A 20,536-nucleotide genomic window follows, 5' to 3' on the forward strand; every position below is an offset into this window, starting at 1 on the left:
AATCACTGGTACAAGTCCCTGAAACAGCAGTAGGAATTAGGCAGCTAACTTTGTGTGCCCTCATTTGGAGATGTTCTCCCACTGTTGGCAATCAGTTCTGATGGCAGTGAAGAGCAGCTCATAGTTTTATGAAAGAAATGGTACATCATAATATTAGTTATAAAACCTTCTCATCAATCCTGCCTTTTCCCCTCCTGAATTTGTTTTAATCTGAGGTCGCTTCATTTGAGCCTCACACTTTTTTTCCCCTTTCTCTGGCACTTTTTTCCCCAGGATCTCCAAAGCACAGCAAAAAGCTATTGCAGATGGGCTTCCAAGATTGCATGCTAGAAAGACAGCCACAATTAGACAGAACCAAATGAGGTTCTGGTGACCTGATGAATAAATCATACTTTGATAAAAGAATCTTCCTAAGTGCAAAGTATTGTTATAACTTAGCTTGGCTGGAAAAGGGCTTCTTTCCTCAGTCAAAATCTCTGAGAGCCAGAAGAGCATTTTCAGACCACTATTACTGAAATAGACATTAATGTTCAGCAAAATAGCTATCCACCTCAAAAATACAGGTTATCAAACAAAAATCCATTTCCAAGTATTTCAAACATGGGATTTTCTCATCTTCAAATTCAAAGGGATACATGCCTAGGAGCCTTAGTATCATTTGAGGAGGTATTAAAGGACAGAAATCATGAAGAGATAGCACAATAGCGTATTTGGTTGAAAAGTACAAACCTTTTTATATATTTTTTTTTTCTGATGAGTCAAATATCAAAATAAATTCTCCTCAGGCACATTCCCATCAGTTTTCATCAGCATTCTCACAGGACTTTTATTGGCAGAAGTGATCACAGGAAGCAAACTTCACGTTGAAAGCGCTCTACCAACCTGCAAAGAATAAGTTCATTAGGAAGCATTAATTGGGTGAAGGCATTATCTCCTCTGAGAGGTCTTTCTCTTGTTAGCACTTCATAATGTTCAATCTATTCAAGCTGACTCCAGAGTGCAAGTTTCCAGCTTTGCTCTGAATAGACAAAACACCCCACTCCTGTATCAACTACTTGTATTTCCATTGTACAGAAATAATAACTGCCCTTAGCTGAAAGGAAGACAGGTGAGACAGGTGCCACAGCAGAGGACAGAAAATGAGGTACCTGAGATTCAAAGAACACATGATATCTACTGATGTGACCTGCTTTTTCTCAGAGAACTCACCATGAGCATCTCGACTCAGGGTGGGCTTCAGCCTTGAGTAAAGCCTTGTGTCAGGGCACTGCTGTCCCTGGGGCCAACTCCTGTCTTTGCAAAGAACTTCAGCCACTTTTTGGGCATCATAAAGGCCCTCTGCACATTCATCACCAGACAACAGCCTGGAGGAGAGATGGATGAAATCACGTTTTTTAGAAGCATCTAAAAGCATTGCCTCCTGTTGACTCCATCTGACACCATCTCCACTTAGGGCTGAGAAGATTTAGAGCATTTGCATTTGTTTTTAAAGGAAGGAGAAAAGAAACTTCGCAGCTCTCGAAAAGGACAAGTTTGATGCTGTGTTTCTGACCCCAGTATTACAGAACTCAGAATTTGCTGTGGTCTTCCTTTTTACATGAATGACATTGCAAGGTGCTTGTTTGATGTTTGTCTAAGCATTTTAAGCAGGGTGGTTCTGCTCTACCGTGATGACAGTGTGGTTTTGTAGATATTGTAATTCCTCTCTGTTTTGGGTAACATTTAACTGTCATGAGAAATATTTTAGAAAGAAGATAGATAAAATTCTAAATAACTCAGGGTTTTCCCTTGCTGTTTAGCAGGCTGCACTTTATACAGCTTTTAAGTTATACGACAGGAGAAACTGCCACCATTAAGATTTTCCAATTCCTTCTAAGTCTTGTTCTTCTGCATTTAATAACTTGCCCCAAATTTTCATTGCTCAAGCTGAAATTTCTCAATATTTTCTTCATTTTGACAGTAGATCCCTCTGGAATGCTTAAAAAGAGATGGCAGATACAGAACGCCTTTACACGTACCCTTCCACCAGGAAAACAGCAACACTTGGATGGGAACAGAAGGGGCTGAGAGATGTGGAGGAATGGGGCAGAAGAGAGGCTTTGTTTTTTTTTTCTTTTCAAATGCAAAGAATGTGAATAGGAGAAAACCTTCAGCCTGCTCTGCATTCAATCCCAATCCACACACACTGCAGGTGCTCAAGATGCAATTAATAACGTCAGATCCTTTTGCAGTTTTAGAGAAGTTATTTATTGTTACAACTGTGTTGGCATGGCACTTATCATCACAGCAATAAAGCCTCTTGCTGGCAGTGCTGGATCCAGCCTCACAGCCTGCCTGCGAGTTGGGGAAGGCTGTGAGGATGGAAGCTGAGGCCCAGCAGGATGAAGTGGTTATGGCCAGGATCTCGTGGCAAGCTCAGTGTGAAACACAGGCCTCTGAGCACAGGACAGCACTTTGTTGCACAAGTGAACATAACCTTTCCACGCTCAGATGTATATGCTCCTCTGCCAGTCAGGAAAAAAATTATATTCAATATTTTCTAGCCTGATTTTGGAAGCACAAAGTGACAGACTGTTTTGTGGTTGGGTGTATGCTAACGGCAGATGGCAGAGCGCAGCTGCACCACAGGAGTGGTACCTCATCAGGTGTGGGGTCCGTGCTTTCAGAGAGCAGAGAGCAAAGCCCAAACCCAGCCCACCTACAGGCAGCTGCAGTGCAACTTCAGCCTGACAGCAATACCACAATACCTGCTGGAACAGCAGATAAGAAACCCTTTTCTGTGAGCTGACAGCCCAGCCACTCTGCTTTGCCAGATGCTAACTGCCAGTTGGAAACAAACTCAGTGTCATCCTTTTTCCCCAGAGGGTTAAAACGTGTGGTGGAACAAACTTTTCCTCCCTCTCTTCCCCTTGCAACACTGGGGAGTGCCTCCTGTCCCATCGGTGCTGGGCCTCGTGCAGGTCAGGTTCCCTTCCTCACCCTGCTCTCAGAACCTCGTGGTGCCAAACACATGGAGATTGTATGGCATCTATGGTCCATCCAGGCCTGAAATATGCCAGGCAGAGCTGAGTGGTCATGGTTGTTGTTGCCAGATAGTCTTCGTGTCAGAGGTGATAAATAAATAAAAGATGGCTTTCACCAAGACAAAAAGCAACCACAGAGAGAGACTTGAAATTAGTTTATACGTTGCCCATCTTTGCAAAATGTATGAAGGGAAATTAGGCAAATTAATAAGGGGAGACAGTATGAAAGTCTGAATTTAACCTACCGTGCAGGAGGTGCTCAGCCAGCGGGTTGCCTGAAAGCAAGAGTGGATTGGAAAGAAATACTATGAGTCATAAAGGAAAGGCTATTTTCTATATTCCTTATTTCTTTCCCTAGCCTGGGCAGGATTCTGGTCAAGGTGGGGCTTTTTTTCTGAGCCAAGAGACATTTTGTATATTAAATTTTCAGGGATTGTGCTGAGAAATATATGAGCATGACTCCAGTACCAATATGAATGCTAATTATTTTCAAAAATAATTAGTTGCTGGGTGATGAAGGTGGCAGATTTATTTAAATTCTTGCCAGTCCAACACAAGTGCAGAGATTGTATTTGCCTGGGGTGGCTGCTCCTCTACACACACTGGGACCCACAGTACAGCTCACCCATATGGAGGTGAGCTCTCCCATTAATGTCCTATTATGGCTTTGTACTATGGGTTACATTAATGTCCTTACTTAACATTTCAGAAGCATCAGTGATATTAATAAACATTAAGGACTGGCTCAGGAATAATTTACACAAAGTGCAGTGAAGTTATGCTCTGGCAGCGGTTGTTGTTTTAAGACATTTGTAATGGGGTGACACTCTCCTCATAAAACACACAGATGAGAGCAGGTCATTTGTTTTGTGTCACCTTAGGCTCTGAAGCAAAAAAAATCTGCATTAACTTCTGGCAGTGAGTCACACTGGGAGGCTGGCCATGACCTCGTGTCCACAGGGCACAGGAGAGAGGTTTGCCTTCCTTTGGGTTCCTTGGGACAAGGCCATGGAGGGGAACATGATCTGCTAGGAAAGATGAGGGCTTTGAGGGGAACCTTGCAAACTGAGAAAGTTTAGGATGGATGTCTAGGCTGAAATTTATATTCTTGTAGCTGTTTTAAAGCATGTAGGAAAACAAGTCCCACCACACAGGGGTAAGTTTGGGTGAATAGCTTTTAGACTGAAGGTTATTCACAGCTGAGTGGTTTGATTCTCCAGTGCTAATTATTTCTGCCTTTAGTTGGATCATGAGAGTAAAAAGGATTTTTTTCCTTCCAAAACGGATAAACAATATTGAAAATCAGAGAACAACTTCTTGGTAGTAAATGATGAAGATTTGTCGGTTAAATGTATTAAATCTGTAGATGTTTTCTCTGAATTTCCTCAAATACCTTCCCCTTTTCCCAAATGACATACTACACAATCTGTACGTCCACGACAAACCAAAGTCAACATTTATCTACAAGGAAACACCTGCAAATCAGGACCATCCGACAGTTTGTTCAGCATGAAAAGTACCTTAGCCCTTATCCTAGAAATAATAAAATTAAATAATTTATTCCCGCAGCTGATCATTCGGACACCTTATAAAGTAAAACCACTCTGAGATAGGAAAGCATTGCAGCGTACATAAACACAAGGGCCTTGGTCTTGTCACAGCAAAGTCAGTGGCAAAGTGCCCATTGAATTACAGCCTGAAGAAAACAGCCACTGGAGCAATGAGCTGTAATCTGCCTTAATCCATAGTATCAGCTGTTGACAGATAACATACAGAGTGCTAAAAAATATTAGCAAAGCAGTAGGGACCGAGAGACAGTTCTGAAACTTTCCTTATCACGTTTCTAAATTCACCAGAGGTACCATCCTTATGATGTATGACAAAACATATGTTTTCTCTCCAAACTCGCTGGCAGATCTAACCAAAAGTGTCATCAGACTATCGGGAACTGACTAGTGGAAATGAAGCTCCTGTTCTGCTCTTCTTCGTTCCTTCTCAGAAACAAAAAGAAAAGCCCCACTGGGATCTGCCCTCCTCATATGTTCTGCAAACCCAAGGTCTTTCCAGCTGGAGCTTGTTCTCTCTTGTATTCTTCAAAATTTTTGGAGCAATTCTTAAAATGTTATTTGATTACTTATTTAATGATCAATCAATCTATTTATTTATTTATTTCCCTTCAGCTTGAACAAAAAAATTAAAGAATTATGGCTGAACAACACATTTCCTGCATTTTGGGACAGCTAGCCTTAGATAACACAGTGGAGGAGGACTGGTCCACAATACCCTCTGGATGGCCATGCTGCAGACACAGGCCCTGTGTCTTGCTGAACTTATTTATTCATAGTAGGGAAGTAAGATGTAAGGTTTGTTTTCCCATTGCTTTGTAATTTCTGAAGGGATGTGCATCTGAATTTTGGCACTTCCCAGCAGAATTGATCTGAATGACTGAGGAAGCAGCAGGGGAGCAGGTGTTATTAGGAACATCTGTCTGGACTCTGAGATGCTCACCCTGAGACATCAGTCTGGCTGAGTGCTTTTTGGTGAGACAAGTCAGAAGGAGCATCACCAAAATGGTCTGAAACTGTTCTGTTGGGATGGGATGAAGTGGGTTGGGATGGGATTGGATGTAAGCACACAGCTGTGTGTAGGTGTGGTAGTTTGTACTGTCCACTGTGTCCATACCAAAATATGTCAAATTGCAGATTTTGCCATCTGCTTTCCTCACAGTTTGGCATGTGGCAGAGTGACCATGCACTCACTGGACCACAGACATCTTATGAGTCCTCACCAGAACTCTCATCTTCTAGCACAATTTAAGTATCTGCTGACACTTGAGTATTGGAATTGAGCTACTTCAAGAAACAATGGTTAATAATAAAGATGTTTTGGGCTCTAAAAAGGTTGTTCTGCCTGCAGGACCCTACCTTTAAAAATATTTGAGTTTAAGAATTAGAGTGATAAACACCTTTTTAGAGATATGGCCTGATACCGAAGGACCAGCCCTTATCCTGGATTAGGCTATGTACAACCTTGTGGGAACTGCTCTGCCACATCTAAATCTTGCCTCTATTAATACACTATTAATACAGATTCTGTGTAGCAAACTATCCCAGCAGTCACAAACCTGCAGATGCATGGATCCAGTGAAGCAAGCAGAGCCCAGGCAGAGCAGTGTGAGCCTGCCTGCTTGGCTCTGTTCCTTCAGCTCAGCATCCAACTGCAAGCCAGATGCAATCCATTGGCTGCTGCAGCCCCCTCGTGGTCAGCTCAAAGACAGAATTTATACGTGGGAAGGCAGCATGTCTTAAAAAACACTACTAATAGCTAATAGATACTATATTAAAGCAAGAATAAATATATAAATAAAAGGAATAGACGCTTAGAGTAGTACTTGCTCCAGGTGTACAAGAAGAGTTGTTGTTAAATGACTTGCTAAATGACTTGCTTTTCAAGAATCAAAAGAAAAATTGCAGCTAAAGCATTAAGCAGCGGTGTTTTTAATGGGGGTGCCCCATTTCATCTCCCTAGGCTGTCATTGAACAGTCTGCTTTGAAGTGCTCCTTTTCTTTTGAGCATTTGTGCATTGATTTACAAAGATATGAGTAAATTTTGTTCTCAGTGATTTTTTTTTTCAGCATCTGCTTACTGGAAACACATCTATATGCTCAGGAAACTCCACAGAGGAGTGAGACTGTAAGTGCTGCTTGGCTGGGGAAGATCTGGGGGAACATATGAGGTAAGTGGTACTTTAAAGCTTGAAAAGGAAGCCTAATATTTGCTATATATATGTTTTTATTTTTATTCTACCAAAGAGAGGCAAAGACTTCACTAACAACTGGAAATAAACCATGGGGAATTAATAGTGGAGGGAGGATGTTGATTGGGGCAGTGCTAATAGCCTTCCACCAGGACAGACATATACTCCCTGCCCTGTGAGCAAGCAGAGGAGCCAGCTATGGAATAAGAACAGTCTGGATCAAAACAGAAAGCTTGTGCATAAGGTACAGGATAGAGGGGGATCTAAAGGAGGCTCTCCAGTGTGGATTACCATTTCTTAGACCAACAGCAAAGAAAAAGTACTTACAGATCATGAAGCCATGGTCCTTCCAGAGAGATGAAGTCACACTACCATTTTTCCACAGCTTTTCTCTTTGTTCCATGGCCCAAAGTGCAGAGTGAGGTTTCAACTTACCTATATGACCACTGTAAGGCTATTCATTGTATTTAAGTATGTAGGTGCCGTGGTGATGTCACCCCAAGGGCAGGCACAGGACACGGGCTGCAGCAATGCTAATGTGTCTGCACACATCCTCAGGGTCACTTTTCTCACTTAGAAGAAGCACTTAGTGTTTCCATAAAATGGTACTTTGCATTTCTCTATTTTTAACTTAATAACCTCTTCACTCTTCATTTTCTCCAAGCCCACGTATACAGAGCAAGATGTGACATTTTCTGTTTTAAAATGGCTTTTATTTTGTATGGAGAAAAAACAGTAGAAAGAAAGTAACAAAATTAATACCTGCCTGAACGAGCAGAGGGCAAGTATTATCCCAGAATCCAGAAATTCTCCAAACAAAAAGGTGGAAAAAAACTGTTAAGATGTCTATGTTACGAGATGCTGAGGTGTTTGGGGTAGTAAATAACTATGCTGATTAAAAAAAAATAAAAATAAAAACCAAAAAACCTAGTGCAGAGCAGCATGCTCCTGTCAGGGCGCACTGAGGCACATTCTTAGTGCAAAGCAGTGGGGATACCTTGCAGGTCTTGTCCAGGCACTGTTGTAAGAAACCAGTGCATATATGCTGCTGGCATGGGGGCATCATATGGTGTCACATGGACACATTTTCAGGTATGTAAACATGCTGTCTGCATAGAAAGCTGGAATTCCCAGCATCAAAAGCACAGAGAGGATGCATACCAGAGAGTGGTGGTCAATGGCTCAATTTCTGGATGGAGATCAGTGGTGTCCCTGAGGGGTCAGTGCTGGACCAGTGTTCTTTAATGTCTTCATCAATGACCTCAACAACAGGATTGAGTGCACAATTAGCAAGTTTGTGGATGATGCCAAGGTGTTTAATGCACTCAACACATCTGAGGGATGGCATGCCATCCAGAGAAACCTAGACAGGCTTGAGCAGTGGGCCCAGAAGAACCTCGTGAGGTTCAAAAAAGCCCAGTGCAAGGTTGGGAACCTGGAAAGTGGCAACCTTCACTATTAATAAAAGCTGGGGTATGATAGGATAAAGCACAGCCCTGCTGAAAAGTACCTGGGGGTACTGGTGGGTGATATGCCAGACATGAGCCAGCCTAGAAAGCTAACAGTACCCTGGGCTGCATCAAAAGAAGCGTGGGCAGCAGGGAGAAGAGGGCGATCCTGCCCTTCTACTCTGTGCTGGTGAGACCTCACCTGGAGTACTGTGTCCAGATGTGGAGTCCTCAGTACAGGAGAGACATGGACCTTTCAGAGTGCATCCAGAGGAGGACCACAGAAATGATTCAAAGGATGGAACACCTCTCCTATGTGGACAGCTGCAAGCTGGGGCTGTTCAGCCTGGAGAAGGTTCTGGGGAGAGCTGAGAGTGGACTTTCAGTATCTAAAAGGGGTCTATGAGAAAGAACAGGTTAGCCTCTTTAGCAGGCTCTGTTATAATAGGAAAAAGAAAAAAGGTTTCAAACTGAAAGAGGGGAGATTTAGATGAAATATAAGAAAAAGATTTCTACAATATAGGTTGTGAAGCACTGGCACAGGTTGCCCAGAGACATGAAGAAATTCAAGATCAGTCTGGACAGGGCTCTGAGAAACTGATCTATCTGTGCACGTCCCTCTTCATTGCAGGAGACTAGGACTAGGTGACCTTTAAAGGTCCCTTCCAACTCAAACAATTCTACAATTCTATAATAAAATACTTTCCATGCAGGCTTGTAGTATAATGCAGCTTTTTACATTCTAAAACAAATTCTCCCAATACTGAACAAATCCAGGGTGAACTCTTGGTCTCACTGAGCTCAGCGGAACAAAGAGTTCATCCTTGACATCACAGGCTGCTTCATCCTCCCAGATTGGGATGGATGAGCCCTGCTCTACTGCCTGCCCATCTCTGCTTTGCCTTACAATTGCATTGCCCTACTCTGCAAGTTGGTCCAGGCTCTAGGATTCCGCTACGATCATACTGAGATTGTTGCAGAAAATGACTCTCCCATCCTTCCTGCTGCTGCATTCAGGCTGGCAGAGAGCCTCCTGCAGACGGCTCCGCAGAGCTGCTGGTGCTGTGCCCAGGAAGTTTTTTGTCCCTGTCAGGAAATCCATCATATGGCCTCCAGCTGGGTCCCCCTCAGTGAAGCACTCAGTGATGTCCCAGCCCGATGGGAACTCATAAACATGGTACTTGATGCTGAGCTTCCTCAGAACTGCCGTGATGCTGTCGGAGGTGATGTAGTGGCCACTGTCAGTTGAAGGCAAGCAATGCCTGTACTTCTTCCATAAGCTGGCCCAACCGCTGCTGTCTGTGGAGGGGAAGAAGATCAGGCACATCTAAAAGCATACACCTGAAAAAGCTCATCCCGGATCAGCCTCCCCACTACTGCTGGTGGAAGCCTTAGTGCCAAACATGGGGAAATGTGTTTTATTCACCACACCACCAGCTGGGGACTCGAGAATGACACACTGGAAAAAAACACTTTTTAAAAAACAACTATGGCAATATTGTAAGTGCCTCCTTTCCAAAGCCCACAGACCTAGGCAGCTCTCTTTGTCCTGCTTGAGTCTTGGCCATTGCTGTGTGGAGAGAAAAGCCCCAGAGCTCAGGCTGTCTTTGCATGGTGCTCATTTCACCATGAACAAGGACTGGCCTCCTTCCAGGCACAGCTGTACTTCTCTCTAGGCAATAATTTCACAGTCATTCATCTACTGCAGGGAAGCAAAAGCATGCAGGTTATATCCATGTGGTCGCATCAGACATTGGGTTCCAAGAGTCCAAGCCCATGAAAACATTTGTTTTGTTTAACTGCTATAGAATTAGTGCTACTGAGATCCGAAGGCAATTATTGCTGGCTCTCATACTTCATAGCAACGATGCAAAAATGGGAGGCCTCTCTTACCTGACAGAATTATGATCAGGAGTTTACCCTGATGGTTGAGGCAGCTGTGGAAAAACTTGATGGTGTTAGGAATATCTTCCACACGGTACAGCATCTGGAAGGGAGAGCTGCATGCAGTTATTCCTACTCCAGCCCTGTAAGGCTTGTACACTCTGTGCAGAGCTGGTGCTTTACACCAATTCTCTGACGCTTCCCTCCCATCGTTGCCAGTTTTGTGGCTGGGAGATGTGTGCATCCCTTTAACTTTTTTAGGCAAGTTCTTTGCACAGCTCACCATATCACACCATACTCACCAAGTAGTTAAAACCAGTAGTACTGTATATCTTACCTGAATCATATGGATGAAGTCGAACTTCTTGTGTGTGTTTTTCTCTTTCACCTGTTGTTCATACTCTGAGGAAGTAAGCTGGTGCCAAGTAAAAGAGACCCCCTGCAGATCTGAAGCTCGATTAACCAGCTCTGTTTAAAAAGTAGAAACAAAACACAAATTTCACAGGACAGCATAAAAAATGATCATACAAATCAATGGTCTTGGCCATACCCCAGATGGCAGAGGAGCCCAAGGTGCCTCACCTTTGTAGGCAGCCACGTGTTGTGGGTTGGGCTCTATGATCTCGTTGTTAATAAGGACCCCTGGATGTGCATCCTGCAGGATTTGGATCATTTTTAGATCCTGTTCACCTATTCAATAAACACAAATCTGTTATTTTTAAAAACACTTGAGTGGTGATGAAAGGATGCCAGTGCCCCAGCTGGCAGGGTAACATTATTTGCAGATAATACCAAGAATAAGGAAGAGATAAGCAAAAGGGCAGAAACCTACTAATGGTAATATTCTGGGTCACAGGAGGAACAGGTTCAAATAATCAAAGATCAGTGTTTTAAAACAATAGGAAACGTAAGTTTTTGAGAAAAATGCAGAGTTAGAATGAGGAGCAAGGAGAGAGCCAACACAGCCGTGCAACTTTGACGTTGGTGCTGTCCTGGGGAGGTGACAGCTGCTTTGTCACAGGTGTGACATTGCTTGGAGAGCTGGGGATATGCAGTGGGTCAGTCCTCTCTGGAGTCAGGCCACGTGGTCTGGGCATCCGTTATCCAGCTGTTGTATTGGAGCTACAAATAAAGGCTCACAGATTTGCAGCTTGAGCATCATGTAATTGCCCTTCATATTTAGTTACTGCTGCTCCTCCAAGACAGTCTGAGCTCTGGAGGAATAAGCATCAGCCTGTCCTGTTGTCCTAGGAAATCCCCAGTGCCTTCTGAGGTGATGCAGGTCACCTTTGCTCCTACCAGAAAGGCCATGATGTGCTAAGTGTTCAAAACTCATCTGGTTCATCTGGAATTATGGAAAGAAACAGCAGAGATGATCACCTTGAGTGGTTCTCTGCGAGAATCCTGTTTGCTGGTGAGGGTGGGGCCTAGAAATTGTCCTGTCCATGCAAACTGTACACTCAGGGCACTCGACACCAGATCCTGTATCTTCTCTGACCTTCTGGACTATGACAAGAACTGACATCTCCGATAGCTGTTATAGCAAGTAGAATTCAAGGAGGGAAATTACAGCCAGCTTGAATATAAAGATGCTGAGATACAATAATGATGGACCATGGCAACTCAACACAAGCTGACACCAGTGATGCTGCTCAAGATTTCTCCCATTCTCAGGCTCATGTGACTCCTGGAGAAAAGCAAGGAAGCTGCCAGCAGCAGCCCTTCAGCACAAGCCACACTGGGGCACTGCTGAAGCAGGAGTGAAATCCCCTGCAAACCACAGCCTGCCTGATCCTCACCAAGCTGACAGCCAAGATGCTTGCACCAGCCATGGGGAACATGGGCTGAATGAGAAAGCGTGACCGGGATCAAGCAGCAGCCTTTCAGGATGCAGAGCAGGTCACAACCCCCATTAATAGTTCAGTTGACTACACTGATTCAGGCCGTGTGAAATCAGAGTCCAAGCCTCAGAAGGTCAGGGATCACACTTGACCTTTTGCTTGGTGCCATGCTGGCTCACTCCCATGCTGCCCGCGCAGGTTCGACTAAAGCAGCCTTGGCACTGCAAGATGGGAGCCTGCATCCCTGCTAGAATGTCTTAGGGCTTTTACTTTCTCACTGAAAGTTCTTCTGAAGAGCGAATAAGGAAAAATGTGGGTAATGTAAAGGGTTTTCCTTTCCCTCGTGTTTTCTTGGAGCCAGACAGAATTTCAAAGTTATAGTACATAATGAGAAAGAAGTGTAATTGAGAACTGAATGATTTCTTCCTCCTTGTTTTCTCATATGCTCCAACATATTCCCAGCTGGGGAAAACAGCTTCTATTATTTTTGTCTTACTCAGGAAAACAAGCAGAAAAAGTAAGAAAAAATGCTTTCACTAGAAAGTATTAACACTTATAATTCAGCTGAAAATACTTTTTAAAGCAAAATCAAACTCTGATAAATTGAACTGCTACTTCTTTTCTCTACTTTTTTTTTACTTTTTTCCAGATTCCCTGGGAGCAAAGCTGGATGTTTCACTGTTCATTTAGAACAGCTTTAAAGCCATTTCGTCCAAAAGATTGCTCTTCTCTGGGGGGAAATAGCATTTAGAGTTAAACTCCAGTAATCTCTGGATAAGACAGAGCTGTAACAAAGAAACCCATCCTGAAGAAGCTGGCTAAGTGCCATTCTGGTTGGTTGTGGCCAGCCCACGTCCATCTCCACAGCCCCTCGTGTCCCCGAAAGCAACATAAGGTGGGAAGTGCCTGTGAGTGGGAGGCTCTAAGACGGGACCTTTGGGTGGGAACAACCTCCCAGACGCTCAAAGTCTTTCCAGTGAGATTTGGAGATGCTTTCCTACTTAATCTGATGAAAGACTCCTTGATTTTAGACACATGTAGCCAGATGAGAGTCATCAAGAAGCTTCCACGAGAAATATTGTTATTAATACATGAACAGTTCTCCCCATAGCTCAACACCTGGGTAGTACTTTCCCTTTCCCCAAGGACCACCGTTCCCCAGCACCTGCTGTGCTGTTCAGCTCCTTACCTGTGCCACTCCCCACTCCCAGGATGTTTATAGTCGATTTTCCATTGCCGAGACTGAAATTATAAGTACATGTTACTCAACCACAGTGTGTCACATAATTTTATATTTTAATTATAACATCTTGGATACCATACTGGCCCAATTTAACTGAGACGTGCCACATGAAATCTGAGCATCCCTTTGGAACTCAGCTATAACTTACTACATGGCAGGAGCTTACCCTGTATGAGCAGGCTCATATTTCAAAGTACAGTAAGGAGCAGGATATAGGATTTCTATTCCCCTGCCAGAGTTTTCTTCAAGCTATGGCTGACACCACGCATAAAGGCCTCAAGAAAACCCAGAGCGAGAAGTTCCCATTGAGGGAGCAGAGCTGTGCCTGGCTAGGGCTGTGGGGACAAGGCAAAATGGGGCAAATCTCTGCACCCTTGGGAGACAAGTTTGGTTTTCTGCACTGCATATTCATTAGCATCCTACTAAGCTGCAACATTTTATATTGGTCCAGCAAACAAAATTGTTTAAAACTCACATTAAGAAATATTTAGAAATATTTCTTCTAACATTTCCTCAAACAATTTTTTTTTACTTTATTATTACAATTATTATATTGCATTAGATAAATAGATCGATTGAGAAATAGATCGATAGATAGACACATATAAGTGTCTGGTCTGGAGTTATCTGCTTTTTTTCTCGAAGGAGAACACATTTCCACAATATCCAGCAATTATCCAGACTTGAAATTGTTGTCTTGTAGCTTGGATCTAGTTTGTTCTGAAACTATCTATAGTCACACAGGCTTAGTATATTACATCAGTACTTCACAGAACTGATTATCATTTGATGCTTAAGCAATGCAAATCAACCTAGGATAGAAATAAGGAGTCTTAGGGGACTGAGAAAACCAAGAATTAGTCATTAGAATGGAATTAGAGATGGTTTTTTTTTTGGACTGATGTGTGAGGAAGTCCAGAAAGCAGGAAGAGAGCACAAGGAAGCTTCCTTTCAGGGGAAAAAAAAGATAGATAGATAAGGAGATAGAGGGAAAAAGGAAAAAAAGAAAGAAAGAAAGAAAGAAAGAAAGAAAGAGAAAAAAAAATCAATACACTTTTAATCCTTGGAAAATCAGCTAATGAAACAGATGGACATGCAAATAAGGTCTTGATTCTTTCCTTTACATAAGCAGAGAAGCAGCACAGGGTATTAATTGAAATTGCACTTAAACAGAATATTTGAAAGGCTGCTGTTAATGGAATCAGAACTTAAAAGCATTAAAAGTTCATTCATGCTCCAGAAAACCCTTCATCCTCCAATATGTTTGCTGAACCATTATAGGCAGGCTGCCCTCCCAAGGTCACAGATGGCCTTACCACCTCAGTGGACACACTCCTCACCCAGCCATGATGTGTGGCATCACTTCCTTGTTGAACTCATCCATGCACTGGTGCTCTGTCGAGTGATCCAAAAATGACTGAAAGGCCTCTACATACTCCTCAGCCGTGAGACTTCTCATAGAAGGGATGACATACAGCTCTTGAGAAACAAATATGAATGGTGTGTTAGTGAGTTCCAGGCAAATGAAGGATTAAAGCACTTACCTCGTGGAAGAAACCAAACCAAACCCAGCCCAACCCAACAGAAGCCAGAGATTCGGGAAGATGGTGCAGAGGTCACATAGCCCAGGAGCCATCCATGCACATGGGCTCATGTGAAAATTCAGTCTGTTGACACTAAAGATACAAAAATTACTCTTTGATGCCCTTTGACACCAGCATGTTAAGCGATGCTCATTACTGCAGGTTGCCCTGAGGAAGATGTACCCATAATTTCCTGGAGGTGTTTAGCTGGACGCTACTTGGTTTGCAGAAAGGGAGTGTATTTCTGGCAAGAAGGTGAAGACGATTGCTCAGGAGGTTCTGGAAAGGCTGTGGTTCTCACACATGCTGGACAGGATGAATGAAACCCCCAGCTGTTGACACACTTGCTATTAGGGGTGATGCACACCTGCAGCTGAAGCAAAAATAGTTAACTCCGTGTGCCTCATTTCTGGCTCTCACTGACATGGGACTGCAATACACTGCCAGGGAGGTGAATTCCCACTGGGAGCCATGGCTTGTGGCCATGAGGGCAATCGGCAGCAAAAGCATTTCAGCTGGATGGGCTCATACTTACACACCAGGACTAAGATTTGCAGCTCTGAACCAAGGCCCAGGCAACTCAAGGGGCTACAAGAAATTATTGCAAAAACCTGCTTTCCTGATGTCTTATCCTAAAGATGTTGTTCCTGCCTGGGCACAAGCACTGGCCAGCTGCTTGAGTCTGAGGAGTAGTGATAAGACTAAGACTTCAGGCTCACTCAAAGATGCCGTTCAGCTAAATGCTGTCTCTGGGGTCTATCTCAGACAGATGGCTACATCAAGGATGCAGCAGTAGTGCCAACCTCAACATCTGAGATCAGCACTGAAAAGGTAGCGTTGAGAAGGGAAAAAAATCAGCTCCTAACCTAATTTCCTTCTAACTGAAGTGAGGATGAAGGACAGGACTCAGCAGAACATCTTCATCCTCATTTTTGCCTTCTCAGGCATTGCCTATTTAAATTCTGCTTTTAGTTGCTGCTAATAAGATAATGTTTTACATCTTGTATAGGACTGTTCAACCTTACATGGATGCCTATGCTGTTTCCAAAACCAAGTGTCCCTGGCTGCTGTGTTTCTGTGAGGTATGAATAGGGATTCAACATCCAGCCCAACTGGAGGTACAGATATCAATATCTATCTCAGACAGATCCCCTGAATTCAGTGTAGCACCCTGTTTCTTTCTTCCTTTAACAACTTCCAATTCTTGCCAAGAGAATTAAGATATATTTATAGTGAATGGGCATTTTACTTTTATCTCTTTTTTTTTGTTTGTTTGTTTGTTTACTCCCAAATACCTGAATTATCGTGTGGATCTGCCAGAATCTCTGCTTCAAAGTTCATGCTGGGTAACCTATTCCTGTAAGGAAAGTATAGTACTTCGGTTATTTGAAGAACCTGTATGCTTTTTTGAAGCTGCACTGAAAATGCAGAACAGAAGGAAGATACTCCAGGAGAAATTTTCCTCACTCGATAATCAATACTATTTGGTGCTCTTTTACTACAATAAAGAAAGCTAAAAGCTCTTGATCGTACAGAATTGCCAGTGATGGTGTGCCCACCTGCACCAGTGCTTGCTTGAGATGCGTGGTGGAAGATTCTTCCCTCTCTGAAGAATCGTTCACCAGTCAACACAGAGGAAGGCATTAGATTAACTGTGAGATTTTTAGTCATGAAAAGAGTAGAAGAAATAGCAGTGAAATTACAAAAAGTCTATAGGGAGCTTCAGCATCTGAAGCGCATTTCTTGTTCCGATATTTCAGGGCTTGTTTTGCTTCTGTTTTTTAATTTCACCTTCTCCTGGCTGCAACTGTTACCTGGGTGATTGGTAGAATCCATAGAACTCAGGGGACAAAAGGTAAAGGAGTCATTGGACCATTACCATTTTCATTCAGGCAAACATTTTCATTCTTAGTTTAGGGGTATTTTAGTGTGTGAAGATTTCCAGCAATGAAGTCACCTCTCCATTTTCCTTTGACTATGTGCCACATCTATGAAAGAGATGTGCAAAAGGAAGGTATGAAATGAAATTGAAGCAAGGACCTCATTTCTGCAAAGAAAATTTTAGGGTGAGGCTACCTACGAAAGGGAAATACTTATGTTCTGCATAACTGCATTTCAGTGTGGAGATGAACAGCCAGACATAGAAGTGATATTCCCATATAACCTTGGTTTAGCCACATTGCTGCTCCCCTAGCCTTTCCATTATGAAATGCTTCATGACAGTCTGCAAAAGCAGTAAGCAGCCCTAAGCTCCCCCCTGTAATGGAAAAGCTCTTGTGCAAATAAGAAATAAGTCAGGAGGTGGAAAAGAAAAATGAGAGACTTGTAATAGTGGCTTTGAGACATGAGCATACAAAGATTGCTAGCAGGTAGCATGGAAATGGCCACATGTGCAAACAACATGCTGCTTTGGTGAATGAAAAAAGACTAAGGTGTCCCAGAAATACTTGGAGACACTGGGGTGCCTGCCAGGCTCCTGTAAGAACTTCCCTTCATCTGAGTTCTTGCATCTGAGCTCATGATAAAAATCCTGTGGAAAGAGCTTTTCAGGCTCCCACAAGGTAGATCAAAGGTCTCAGTTCTGTCATCTCGACCTCAGATCCCCTACAAAAGGCCTTACAGAAGTTCTGCAGTAATGAGCCTGAACTTAGCCCCCCTCCATAAGCTCCAGCTTGGCTGCAGGCCAGTTCTTCAAATTTCCACTCAACCTTCTGACCTCTTCCATCTCTGCCTGTCGAAACAGAGGACTATTTTGTCCTCTCAGCTGGCTGAACCAAGCAAGGTGACTTTCAGGATAAATCACCCACCAAAATACTGAGAGATGGCATGATTTTTCCTGCACGGGGATGGTCTGGGGACGCATACTCCATTTCTAACAGGTCAAATGTTTCCAGCCACCACAGAAGACCTGCCAGGAGGCCTGGACGGACTGTTCAGCACAAGCATTCACCAGGAGGGAGGATGCCAAATTAACTCTCCCACCGAGGTTTTCAGCATTTCTCTGCAGGCAGGGTTCCTAAGACCGATTAACACTTATTGTTGGGAAGCCAGATACGTTTTGGGAGCACTGAGCATGGCAGCCAAAGGCTCCCCCTGGCAGCAGCAGGCACAGAGGCACAAGAGTCCCTCTCCTGCATCCCTGGAGGCTGAATGGAGCCCTGAAGCACGAGCCCAGGATCTCTGTCTTTCCATCACGTGTAAACACAGGAGGTCTCTCTTCACAAAGCCTCCCTCACCCCCATCCCTCCCAGGATGCGGGCACACGTGCTTTTATTCTCAAATCACACGTGGCTGCTCATGACACAGGGACCCCTTCCCCACCACACCTACCTTTTCATCTCAGGGTTGGGCTCCATGATGTGGGCTGGTGCCAGGGCTCCCTCAGCCTGGCCGTGTGCTCGTGGCACGGCGTGGAGGCCGGCGTGTCACCCGGCTCCTAGGTGAGCATTGCCACCAGCACCAGCCTCTTGCTCGACCTCTGGGGACACTGGTGGTGGCCTCTGGCCAGCACCTGTTGGGACAGCAGCGTCACTTGAGCGATGAGGGGAAACCCGAGCCCTGCCCAAGCGGTGACGTCTGCCACACCGTCCTCCTCGTACAGACAGTGACACGGGAAATGCCTGGGCAGGGAGCTGTGGTGTTTTCAAGGGGAAATAAAAGGACAGAGAGTGTAAAGCCTTTACAACTGCAGTGGAAGTGGCTGAGGGATGTCAGCCACCACCGGGCAGACCCAGGGGCTATTTTATTTGCTATTTAATTTGCTTTGAACTCCTTCTCCACTTCCCAGCCCTGCACTGCTTCCTGCCAACATCCGAAGTCCCAGCTGTCCCCAGAGAGGAGAGTGGGCACAGGGCAGGATCCCATGTCTCTGCTCCACCGGGAGCCATACAGCCAGGCCCCCTACATTCCCCACCAAAGCCATCCCGCAGTCCCCCACCACCTGCACTCCTCCCATCCCATCCCCACAGGAAGCACTGCCCACGCCGTGCAGCCCTGAGCACCCCACAACCAAACCTTTCTGAAGCAGCAGGAGCTGAGGAAGAACCTCCAGCGTCTGTGAGCTGCGAGGTGCTGAGAGCTCAGTGTGCTCACTGGAAGCTAATCCCTGCCCGCCCCGTCACCCGGCCCAGTGCCGAGCTGGCATTAGTGCACAGCAGCAGCCTTTGTTCAACAGCACAGGGGACAAGAGGGCCTTGTGCACGGCCCTGCTGCAATGCCAGCCCTCGAGGCAGCCGGGCATGTTGTGCTTTGGGGTGTGCTGGCAAGGTGCTGGCTGGAGCTGAGCTGAGCTGTGTGTTTCGTGCAAATAGGAAGGCAGGTTTTTGGATTCTGAGGGCGATGTCTAAAGCTAAGGTTGCTCCTCTAGGAAGACAAAGCAGCTGTGTTTCTGTGTTTCCCCGCACAGCTGCTGGTCCTCCAGGGCTCCACAAGGCTCAGCATCACCCGCACAGTGCCATGCCCCCTCCTGCTCCATCAGACTGCAGAGACAAGCCCTGGATCTGCACCACCAAATACCTGCAAGCCTTGTAGTTTGGAAACTCATGACCCATCTCCTCCAGAACTGAAACATGGAAATCTTTTTTTTTTTAACACACCCTTTCTGCCTTTCCATTAAAGGCTGGCTGATGGCACAGCTCTTTTAGAGCACTAAAAACACCCTTTGTCAGACTGTTTGACTAGAGGTCACATCTCATGTAGCTGTAATCACAGAGTGAAGGCGAGGGCAGAGGGGAGTCTGACATGGCCACCTCGAGAAGGGCTGTTTGATTCAAGGCCTGACTAGCTTTTGCTCTACAGACCACTAAGCATTAAAAATATATATATCTGAGAGCAAAGACAGTTATGGTAAAGTGTTCCCTTTACTCTCAGTACCTCACAGGATTTCAACAGGAAAAAATATGCTCAGAATTTCAATTCCTATGTTCTTGTGCTGCTTCCAGCACAAAGCAGCTGCAGACTGGGAAGGGCTGGGACCTGCTCACGGCACTTCATCAGCAGAATTCAGAACACCTCACCCCAGAGCAGGGCAAGCAGCGGTGTACAGAAGAGCAAAGGATTGCTGGGGTCTGTCCCTGGTAGACAGTCAGCAGAACCAGGCTGTGGAGAACTATCCCCTTCCCAAGGTACATTCAGCAGAAAACTGAATCATTTACAGCTGTACTGCAGAAATACATCACATCCAGGTGCTTTGACAGCCCAGCACTGTTCTCTCCCACCTTTTGGCAGATTGTAACATGGTTAACAGAGGAATCATCCACAAGAAAGGACCTACGGGTGTTGCATTTATTCTGCTGAACACAGAGACCACTAGATGGTGATGCAAGGACGCTTTTCCGCTCCTTCTCTTCCCTTGGCTTCCCATTAGTTGAGGTTGGCCTTTCCTGGTATCACAGGTGGCTGTTGTCTTTTTCTTTCTGAGTGCTGACAGAGGTCATTTGGCAGCAGATCGCTCGCTGCCCGCCTGTCCTGCATGAGCCAGGCTGCAGTCAGCAGTACAACAGTACGACGTGCTTGCTGCTAGGGGAGTGTGTTTCTCTCCATTGAGGCTCAGCACAGGGAAGAGCAAAGGACTTGGCTTTCACTTTTCGGATTAGCCTTCTTTTGTAGGCTGTAGAAAAGTATTTTATATTAAACACAGTGGGAGAAAAAAAATGGTTTTCAGGAAACTGGTAATCTTTGCAAATGGCCACACTTTGGAACAGTTACCGTGAAAAAACGTCAGGAGATTTTCCTCAGGGTCAGCAGTCAGATCTCCAG

At 44.7% G+C, this 20,536-nt stretch overlaps 1 protein-coding gene across 4 annotated transcripts; it reads right to left on the bottom strand.

Moving 5' to 3' along the window:
• Nucleotides 1-8,192: 8,192 nt before the first annotated feature.
• On the bottom strand, nt 8,193-18,908 carry LOC116227293 (carnosine N-methyltransferase 2). 4 transcript variants are annotated; one of them, XM_090143534.1, is made up of 9 exons: nt 18,794-18,908; nt 18,110-18,290; nt 16,075-16,136; nt 14,537-14,675; nt 13,143-13,195; nt 10,695-10,802; nt 10,450-10,580; nt 10,122-10,215; nt 8,193-9,527 (listed from the first exon to the last, which is right to left on the bottom strand). In XM_090143534.1, exons 2-9 carry the CDS (start codon nt 18,133-18,135, stop codon nt 9,172-9,174), a joined length of 969 nt encoding a protein of 322 aa, XP_089999660.1. In that variant the 5' UTR covers nt 18,136-18,290; nt 18,794-18,908; the 3' UTR covers nt 8,193-9,171. The 4 variants fall into 4 exon arrangements, with proteins under 4 accessions (XP_089999660.1, XP_089999662.1, XP_031446350.2 ...); XM_090143536.1 differs by having other exon boundaries at nt 18,110-18,411; nt 18,794-18,862; XM_031590490.2 differs by lacking the exon at nt 18,794-18,908 and having other exon boundaries at nt 18,110-18,763.
• Between the last annotated feature and the right edge of the window lie 1,628 nt (nt 18,909-20,536).

Source organism: Phasianus colchicus, chromosome 7 (assembly GCF_987193195.1).
Source record: "Phasianus colchicus chromosome 7, bPhaCol1.hap1.1, whole genome shotgun sequence".
Taxonomy (NCBI): domain Eukaryota; kingdom Metazoa; phylum Chordata; class Aves; order Galliformes; family Phasianidae; genus Phasianus; species Phasianus colchicus.